The sequence below is a fragment of the Seriola lalandi genome, unplaced genomic scaffold (assembly GCF_002814215.2).
Source record: "Seriola lalandi dorsalis isolate HSWRI2012SDOR001 ecotype SW California unplaced genomic scaffold, Sedor1 jcf7180002054748, whole genome shotgun sequence".
In the NCBI taxonomy this organism is placed as follows: domain Eukaryota; kingdom Metazoa; phylum Chordata; class Actinopteri; order Carangiformes; family Carangidae; genus Seriola; species Seriola lalandi.
This window is the reverse complement of record NW_019525301.1, coordinates 1,530,502-1,540,851: the sequence shown is the minus strand read 5'-3', so window position 1 is coordinate 1,540,851 and position 10,350 is coordinate 1,530,502. Positions and strand designations below refer to the sequence as shown.

The following is a 10,350-nucleotide window of genomic DNA, read 5'->3' as shown; positions in this document are numbered from 1 at the left end:
CAGGAGAATCCACCTAGATCCCGCGTCTCCAGGGTTACCATGGCATATATAGCAATATAGCAATATTTAATCATCAAATCTCATTCGTAGACGTAGCATCATTAGCTGTATAGCCATAGTGTATAGCCATAACATATTCTCTCCCACCATTGCCAACTCATCACACTGCTCATTTCATTATTATTTTCATCTTTATGATTATTACACCTTGCATTTACTCTGTAGATAGTCGTTTAGTTAATAAACTTTTATTTACACCCAGTTGTGGTCCTGTTGTATTCTTTTGACGTAGAGACTGGAGATCCATTGAATCTAGAAGTCATGGCTTCCGATATGAGATGATAAATCTGGCAATGAAGTAATTCATTGTTGTCCTCCTAGAGGACTGGTGCCTCATTTCAAGGAGAGTAAATTCTAAAATATGGCTTAACGCTACAGTTGGTTGCAGAAAGAATTCAGGTCTCCTTGTTTGACTCTGGTAAAAAAAAGCGCAAAATCCCTTAATAAAAGAGGATGACAGGCCTGACAATAAAAGAATTTAGTTTGTGGAGAAGTTGAATTCTTCATGTCAGATTTAAGATGGTCACCGAAAACAGTACCCAGATATTTGTATGTTGTGACAATTTCTACACTTTCATTGTGTATTATGCACTCTGTGGCTGCTTCAGTTGCATGTAAAACATTAGTTCTTTGTTTTTAATTGCATTTAAGTATAAGAAGTCATTATCACACCAGGAAATAAATTGAGGAAGAGCGTTGCCATGGTCTGATTCTGAACCTTGGAGAAGGTACAGTAACACAGCGTCGTCAGAAAATTTGACCAAATAACCACCCTTCTGACAGCCTGGTGTACATAATAAAGAGTAAGGGCAAAAGGACGCACCCTTGTAGCGAGCCTGTGGACGTAACTACAAATTCTGTATAGTATAGTAAGAGGTTATAATACATCCTCTGAGCAGCGCTATGTCTTCAGGGCAGATTGGAAAGTGATGAGATGGGCCAGGGCTAGCTGGTTAGCATGCTAACTTCAGTAAAAGAAAAGATATGATAGAGACAAGAGTTAACACTGACATTGCTTTCCACCTCTGGAGACAGCTCTTGGTGAGTAAAGGAATGAAGTTTGATGCTGAATTCACAACGTTTCTTCTAGACTGGTAAGAAGCTGTTAATGCTAACACTGGCTATGTAGCAATAGCAAAACTTAGAAACAGCTCCTTTAAGTATATAAAAGGTTTGCATCCTCCACACCCTTCCTTCCCTGATAAGCTAATTGCAGTGGATCAAGTTTTCCATCCACAGTCAACAAATCAAGGTTTTTAACAATTAACAATTATTAATGGATTCGAGGCAACTGATCTAAAATCAGTTAGTATCTTAGCATTGATGTTCTTTGTGACCAGCTGCTGGCTGCAGCTTCGTACTTTCTGCACAGAAGTCAGATTACTATTGATCTTCTCATCTAACTCTTGTCAAAAAAGTAAATAAGAGTATTTCCCAAAACTCTCTAAATCTCTCTCAAAGTTGGAAACACTGCAGGCTGTAAACAACCCCCTAATAGAAACTGTTGCAGACATTTAATTTTGAAAGAGCAAGGGCTAATTGGGAAACTCAAACTCAAACTGAACGTACTTATGCACTCAAAATAGCAAGAGACACAGTATATCAGTCAGTCAGTCACAGATTTGTGTTTATAGGGTTGGCCCCATCTTTGCAGTCCAGTCAAAATAAAACTTGAATACTCAAGTTAAATTATTTGGAATAAAAACATAATTTCTGATGCTACAGTTGTACACAGCACCTTGTAGTCATGTATTTGTCTCTTACCTGAGGAGCAGAAGGTAGCACAAGGTCCAGGACAGTTCCCACTCATTTTAAATGGAAGAGCTCCAGGGACACTCCAGTAGTGGAGGTAGGTGGACATCCTGCTGGCCTGGATGGCCACCAGGTTTCCCCCTACACCTGCATGGAGATAGAGAAGAACTGATGTAAGTATTACCAAAGTCTAGAAATGATCAGTTTTCAAAACAAACATTTAATCAAACTTGGAATAAGACGATAAAATATAGAACTGCATTTCAAGATCCAACCAAAAACAAGTGTGTTTTAATACTGATATGGTTTTACTTAGGTATTTGCCAATGTTCAGCTCTCATCGTACAATCATACTGGACAAACTGCATCACCATCTTCAGTTGCCATTGTTCTCTTTTCCATACAAAAGGCTGAGAAGTCACTGCACAATATAACATGGAAAAATGATTCACCGTCCAAACAGTAATTCTGCTTAAAATCTATTCAGCAGTTATCCCTAACTCACAGGCTCCCATGAGACTTATTTCTCTAAATGTCTGGAAAAGTCAGTTTGGATGTTGTGCCATATTCATCGTAGTATTACTCTCCCCTCAGGCTGATTTCATTAGGAGCAGAACAGAACCTCTTGGCTTGCAGAGCTTTAAAGCACATGGATCATTTGGGCCAAACAGGAGGAGTGTTTCTGGTCAACAGGGCAGGAGGGAAGAGCGCTGAATTGGAATGCAAATGCACTTCCTGTCCTGGGATGGCAATACATGCAGGAGTCTTTGGTGGCACTGAAGCTGGCAGAGATGCTGCGGAAACAGGAGCCAGTGAACGCATAGTTGGCATTCTGATCAGGCCTGTGGTTTATGTAAAGACCATTGTTATTGCTCTCTACTTAGTATGCTGCTTTGTGAGCGACGAACTTCAGTCGGTTAAGATCTGGCCTCTCTGAGGTTCCTTTGACAGGGAGGACAGACTGCTTATATGCAGCAGCACTTCAATACCTCATGACTGATTAATACTTCATATCCGAAGCCTTTTAAAAGTTGAGCTTTGCCTTTAGCACTGTTAGTTCTTCACTGTCAGGGTGACAGTGATAGCTGCAGGGCACCTGCATGCTTCAGCAATTTCCACATGACATCAGTTGGCACAAGGCTTTTTTTATTGATAATAATGAAGCTAGTTATGAAGTTTAATTATCATTCTTCAAAGATTAGGACTGTTTAAACACCATAAGCCCAAATCCCAGCTCTGCTTTCTCCTTCAGGGAAAACATGTCAGTATTCATTTCTTTGCTTAGAGGATGTGGCATAAATTGTTTCATCTTCAATTAAAGGGATTATATCCACAATGATATCTATCTTAGATAGAAGTGATGAAAGTTATTATCCTAACTTCATCTCTTGAGCCCTCAAAAGTGGAAGTTTTTAGATGCTTTACTTAAGTAAAAGTATACCACCAATACCACTGTCTAAAATTACTGTGGTACAAGTTAAAAGTGCTTTCAGAAAAATGTACTTAAGTATTCATTACACAAAGTGAACCCTGTCAGTACATTATTATATATTATTGAATTGTTACTTCTGATACATTTCATTATTAGAGCATAGGGTACATCTCATTTCCCTGATTCAACTGTTCCCTTGCTCCTTGATCCTCGCTTCACCTGGAAATCGTCCTCCATCTTGAAAGAAGTCTCAAAGCTCTTATTTCTGCTGTGAGGAGCGAGGAGCAAAGAGCAAGGAGGGATCCCTGAGGAGCCATGAGCAAGGATGCATGAGACCATCCTCTGTGGAAGACATTCAGCTGAACAACATGATGTATAAACACTCTGCTGTGCTGATGTCAAAAAAAAAAGGAGACGTCACCTGAGATGATTCAGAGGAAAGGACATCTAAATTTCATTTCAATTTCACGTATTTCCTTGTTTTCTCTCTCCTTGCAACATTTCCAGTAGGAGGTAAGGAAAAGACACAAGTGAGGAAGAGATGGATGCCATTAAAGGAAGTGAGATGTACCCATAGAGTTTGGTTCTATGCCTGCACAGCTCCTCACACCTTACACCGGACTAAAGGTCTAATCAGCCAGTTCAGCTGAAAATACTGTGTGTGTGTGTGTGTGTGTGTGTGTGTGTGTGTGTGTGTGTGTGTGTGTGTGTGTGTGTGTGTGTGTGTGTAAAGCCTTCAATATGTAAAGTACCCAGCAACTACAGCTGTCAGATAAATGTACTAAAGTGACCCCCTGACTTGTCCTTTAGTGCCACCTGCATGTTGATGTGTTCACTTGTGCTGTGAAATCTTTACAAACATCGCCCTCTTTGAAATGTTAGTTGTCAATTTGATGTTGCAATTTCATAAATTAGGGTTCAAGTTAAAACGCAGTTTTTCAATATTGGGCACTTAAATATAAACACTTAAATTGAATATTTAACACTGTTCAGTTCTAAAAATTCAAGTCCACAGATGAAAATTTCTCGTGTATGATTTGTGTGTATAAAGAGAAAATAAATACTTTGTAAACTACTGTAAAGGTGTATTTATTTTATACTTCAGTACCTGTTTATTCAAAATACATGAATGAAAACGCCCTTACATCTGCTTAAAATATCATTATAGTGTACAACAATTTAAGTTTTTATATATTGTTTTTATATATTGCTTATAAATGCTAAATAGTGGGAGTTAAAGGTAAGTAGAGTTCATTTTCTACTCACCATTGATGACTGGGGTGAGCACTGCCATACCTTCAAAGTCTGGATTACTCACTGTCTTATCCAGAATCAGACCACCAATACTGGGAAGAAGACAACACACAGTGCGTGAGTCTCAGCGGGACACCTTTGTGAAAATGCTGTGGCTATGAGATTCCCGCCGGCTGTCGGCTCACCTGCTGATGGACATGGCCAAAATGACCGGCTGCCAGCCTGACCTGAGGACCTCTCTGACTGGTGGAGAGTGACAGGCAATAATGACCCACGCCGGGATGAGGAGCAGCAAGAGGCCACACACCACGGGAGGCAGGTACCACATGTCTGCAGGACAACATAGCACAGAATAAATCAGTCAATTTCTTTTTGCTTTTTTTTTTTTTTTTTTTAGAGAAGAAAACAAACAGATTCACGGATACTGTCTCTTTGTCAGTTGTTGACTTTGCTGCCCTCTTCTGGCTGAAATACTCCATCACAACAATAATGCTGACTTGCAATTGTGTGAATCTTCTGCTCCTCATCTCTTGCAAAGACCCTTTTCTATCAAAGTAACTGATTTGAAACAGGTTCCAAACCTCTTTCACAAACAAACTGGTATCACAGGGGCAACAAACAATGCACTGAGAGTCACCGTGTTTGTGACCTCTGACCTCGGTAACAGAAGAAGAAGCTGCTGACACCAGCGAGCAAAGACAGAGTGATGAGATCTCCGAGGCTGGCGGCGATGGGTGTGGCCACGTTATCCGGGTTGATGCCCACTTTCCTGGAGCCAATGATCACTGCCACCATCACCAGACCTGACAAAGCATACGACAAAGACTTGAGGTAGAAGACAAAGAACAACACACTAAGTTCATAGACTCTACTGTATTCTGTGTATCTACTCTGTATCATCAGCCATTAGCTAAGTGGTTCTCAAAGTGGGCTTGTGCCTTTGTCTGACCTAGAGACAGGGCAGCAATGAAAGCAGTGGTGACGCTGCTGGCACACAGGATAGCAGCCTGGATAACATCCACTCTCCCCCTGGTCAGACCCCCGAGAACCACTGCTGCAACCGCTGCCAGGAAGCCCACAACTGTGGCCTGCACCTGGAGGTGGAGGACAGCGCAGAGGTGAATTTATTTAGCAATCTATAGATCTCTCTTATCTGCAGTATGTACCTATATATCTATTTACCTAAATCTATCTGTCAGTCTTCAGTCAGGAAAAGACAGAAGACAGCATTAAGATGTAAATGATAAAGAGAGGCATGGAAAATGTGTGGAAAAAACAGAATTGGAAATCATCATCCTGCAGGTCGATATTATATCTGTACCTTGATATATATCATCTGCACCTGAAAAATACACGTTAACACAGAGAATCTAAACAGGAGAAGAGGAGGATACTGTGTCTCATCTAATCTAAACCTTTCTTTTCTATTTGAAACTGAAAACTATTTACAAGACTGCATCTGCTATACTTCATCTTCATCAAGACAAATAAGACGGTGACACAACCTATTAACTTCTTTATCTGAAAATCCAATTCATTCATCACTCCATAAATTCATATATCCATGTGTGCATACTAGTAGGTAAATAGCACTGGCAACTGAAACTGTTCCGGTTCATTGCAACATACGCGAGGTAGGTGGCTAAGCTCAGCATTGTGTATTAATGTTGTATTTCCCCTTTAAAAGTATGTTTGCAACATGACTTACTCATGTGCTAATGAGTTTCACGCACTTTTTCAGTACTTAATTGGTCAAATAAATAATTATATTGTGCACTTAACAAACTAGCCATTCTTTGAGCAGACTCAGATAAACTATCACTGCCTAATACATATTTCCATGTTATTGTATTTGTCATATCAGTTTCAATTAGACGTGCCTGAGTGTCTGTGTTTGAGTATTATTCATCGCATGATCCAACAAAATGAGTCAAGGGGTTACTTAGCTAAGTGGTTCTCAAAGTGGGTTCCAGGGACCCCCAGGGGCCCTTGAGGGGGTTTCCAGGAAAAAGTAATTAATTCAGTTAAATAATTCATTTTCTCTATAATTCCATCCAAGTAACACAATGACAGAATGTATGACTAGTTTGGTTCATGGGACTCAAACACTTTCTATAATCAAACATCTCAAAGCAAAAAATGTTATCAGATGTGAGTCTGTGGTCTACTTTGTGTCAGTTTAGGGTCCTTGATGTGAAGCGCTGGCTTAACTGACCAGGTACAGGGGCTTTACGTATAAGCAGACAATGGAAGAATGAGCCCAATTCTTAGATTTTATGCTCCAGAGTCTTATCATAACAACCATTTTATCTGCCACCATCATCTGGTCTGTATAAGTGAAGTGCTCTGTCAGACGGGGAGGATCAGGGCAGCAAAGCTCCTTGAGTTAAACTCAAGTGTCTTGAAGCCAGAAGAGTAAAGTGTGCAGTGTGTTATTAACAGGATTAATGAGTGTGTCACCTGAATGAGAGCCAGATTACAGAACACCATCCTCCACTGTTGCTGAGCCTCATCCATCTGCCCTGTGTTGGCCTGTGGACACATATGGTTTTACTTAACACATCACATGTTTTCCAAGTGTTACAGTGGAAAGTTAATTATCACTTGTCACCATAAAGCTTTACAGGTCCAGTCTAATTGCTCGTATGAGTGATGTCAGAATCACCCTGATGAATTATCTGATTTGTCTACATGTGCATAGATAATAATAAGAAACAAAACAGACCAAATAAAAAATGATTGTTTCTATTTCTTTCTGAGTGTGTGTGTGTGTGTGTGTGTGTGTGTGTGTGTGTGTGAGTGAGTGAGTGAGTGAGTGAGTGAGTGAGTGAGTGAGTGAGTGAGTGAGTGAGTGAGTGAGTGTGTTTCCACTCACTGCTGTTGACAGTCTGGATGCCAATGTCATCTCCAGATTCCCCTTCAGCCCCACCAGGGCTGGCACCAAGATAAACACCTCTGAGATCTCAGTGAACACCTCCCAGTGCTGAAAAACACCACAGTGGTCTTTCAGTGCACGGTCTGTTCCCAACCAGCCCCCTGTTCAAATACACACAGTGAATCGCATAGCAAGAGCATTTAGACTCGTACTGTAATTCTTAAAAAACCCACCAATGGAGGTTAATGTTTCTTATTCTCACTACGCTGCAAATATCAGAAACACACAACAATGAGCTTTTGAATCACTTGCCAACAGTAAATGAAGCCTTCTTAAAGGACTTGAAAACCTATTTTCTCAGACATGGTCGCATATCAACACGTGACTTTCTGCCAATTTAAAGCAGCCTCGGTCATTTCACATGAGCTATTTCCTTCTGTGCAGTTCTTGTTTTATTTTTCTCACCACTTTGAAGTGGACGAGTCTCCACTTTAAGAAAGTGGTATCACGTACTTTCCTGCACCGATATGGATTTAGCAACTTTTTGAATACGCAATGACAGTCCTGAATAGGTTTTTGAGTGTTCAACTATTGATACATTTTCAAACTTTGTCAAATCTTTGTTGCTCATCTATTCATGAATATTAAGGGTTTTTTTGAGAAAAACAGGGGCTTTGAAAGAGTTCTCCTCTGGTTCAGCATTGCACTCCTATAACACTGTTGGCCTACGATGGACAGCTATCAGAATCAACACAGCAGAACCAGAGACATCACCTTTCTTAAATCACACGTTCTTCTTTGTCAAAACCTGGCACCTACATTACCCACGAGGCAACAAAAAGCAGCGAACGTAGCCTCTAGCCGATAGGAGGAGCAGGTTACAGACAAATTGTACATTTTCAAACTTATAGTCTTTAGTCTGAAATTATGCTGACTCAAGTGACATCATTTGAGTCAGGCTTTATATATTTTTCAAATACATAGTAGTGGAGAACTGTAAACAGACTTGTTGAGTCCCCCTTTAAAGGCACGTACTCAACAACATATATACAGTACAGTAAGTGCCTGTTGTATATTTAAATATGCTAATAGGCTAATCATGCTTCTCTCAACCTCTCACCACGACCGTTTGACCTGTGAGTGTGGATGGATTTGATAAATTGTAACTGAAACCTGATCTGTCGGCTCTTTATGCTTCAACCAGCGGCTGGCTGACCTGCTGCATAATTCAGTCATGTCATGCTCTTACAAGAGGTTAAACAGGGTGAGAGCTATCAGGTGGCTCTGTCTCGGTTTCTGACTCTGCTGTTTGTCCTCCTGTATGTTCTGTCATTTGTATGTAAATATATAATAATTACGGAGCCAAATCCTGCTGGAGGAGATTTTTGTGATGGTTTTTTTTTTTTTTTCTTTTGCACTCAGCACAGAAATGATTATTTTTCTAAAGTGTTTTTTGTCTGCAAGGATTGCCCATAAATGACAGATTTAACAACATAAACATTCATCCTTTGTCTGACTCCCTCTGCCTTTCAGCAACTCACCTCCCCTTTACCTGATAATGATACAGGAAAAAATGAAACCATGGAAAACAGTGGTGATCATGAAAAAGCCTGTCTAGTATCTGTTGCTAGTGTTTCCACATGACTCATCATAGGAAACCAGTATCAGTGGAAACATGTAACCTCACACGCACAAGCACTTTTTCCATACTTGCACTATATCCATGAGTATCCCGGCTGCCACCATGCCCAGGCCAGACACCAGGTACGGCAGCAGGACCTGGGCTGCGATGACCCACGAGCTCTCTGGCAGGAAGCCGTGGGCTGAGCGGGTCAGTTTACACGTGAAGCCCCTCAGCTTCTTCCCCTGGAAACGCAGCTCCAGAGCCAGATGGGTCACCACCATGGCTGATCCGCTGTTAACCCATCGCTGCCCGGAAAGCCCTGCTGCGATGTGCTGGTGGGGAGGGACAGTTCTTCTGTGCCACAAAAAACTGCTCCCGAAACTTTGTGTTGGATTAGTCAGTTTGATTTGAGGAGGATGTGACGATCCATCTCGATTGAGGGAGAAGTGGTGAGGAAGAGAGGAATATTTCTTTCTGTCTGTGTGTTCCCAAGTTCTCGCACCGGCCTCTTTCGAATGTCACAGCTGATGGTTCTTTGGTGAAAACAGTTCTTCTTTAAGTTTTTTTTTCCTGCGAGAAAGAAAGACTCAACAAGCTTGTTTTGCCCTTCACCTGTCACTCCCGCTCTGGCAGGGCAGCAACACAAAGTACTTTTGCAAATGGTGGACTAGTCGGAGGAAGTTGCTTTCATCCACTTGAATGGATTACACACACACACACACACACACACACACACACACACAGGTCCACTTGACAGCAGGTCTGTGAGGCCTCTTCTGACACTCTGCTACTGACAGACCTCCACACACACACACACACACATACACACACACATACACACACATGCATGCACTCACTACAGCTACACACACACACTTTCTCTTCTCATGCCTCACTCTTCAGCAGGCGGGCCGCCGAGGCAGAGCGCTGGAAGCCGGGTCTGTCGCGGGGCCTGAAGAAGGTCCAGGTCCTGTGGGACAGGGACATCCAGAAGGCCAGCAGTTTCTTCTCAGCCCTCCTGTGCTGCCGCTCCTTCTCCTCCTTCTCCCTCCACACTTCCTTCTCTTGCTCCTCGCCGCTGTGCTGGTGCCCCGTGTGAGCTTCGCCACTCTGTAGCCCTTTCCCCATTTTGATAAGGGGAACACCGGGATGTCCGTCCAGGCTGCGAGCTGTGTGAAGAGGACGCTGATGGACGGTGGGACGCCTGAGGCTTGACTGAAGAGCTACGGCGAATGTGGTGTCGTTGCCGGGGGCTTTCCTCTGATTCCAGACGGACAGATGAGACGTGACGGCGCTCTGTGGTGGAGGGAGGGACAAGAAGGACTGTGTGTGTGTGTGTGTGGGTGGGGGGGG

The 10,350-nt window shown here is 42.1% G+C and overlaps 1 protein-coding gene across 2 annotated transcripts in view; it reads right to left on the bottom strand.

Annotated features, from left to right (window-relative positions):
* Window positions 1-10,350, bottom strand: part of LOC111668672 (solute carrier family 41 member 1-like) — a 19,092-nt gene that overhangs the window by 5,687 nt on the left and 3,055 nt on the right. The window contains exons 1-8 of one of the 2 annotated variants that reach the window (XM_023424792.2): window positions 9,084-10,330; window positions 7,374-7,481; window positions 6,959-7,030; window positions 5,448-5,592; window positions 5,155-5,301; window positions 4,684-4,828; window positions 4,511-4,590; window positions 1,825-1,959 (exon numbers count right to left, since the gene is read on the bottom strand). In XM_023424792.2, the coding sequence (XP_023280560.1) occupies window positions 1,825-1,959; window positions 4,511-4,590; window positions 4,684-4,828; window positions 5,155-5,301; window positions 5,448-5,592; window positions 6,959-7,030; window positions 7,374-7,481; window positions 9,084-9,278 (1,027 nt within the window). In that variant the 5' untranslated portion in view covers window positions 9,279-10,330. Of the gene's footprint in view, window positions 1-1,824; window positions 1,960-4,510; window positions 4,591-4,683; window positions 4,829-5,154; window positions 5,302-5,447; window positions 5,593-6,958; window positions 7,031-7,373; window positions 7,482-9,083; window positions 10,331-10,350 lie in introns of those variants that run through there. The other variant, XM_087178860.1, reaches the window with a different exon arrangement.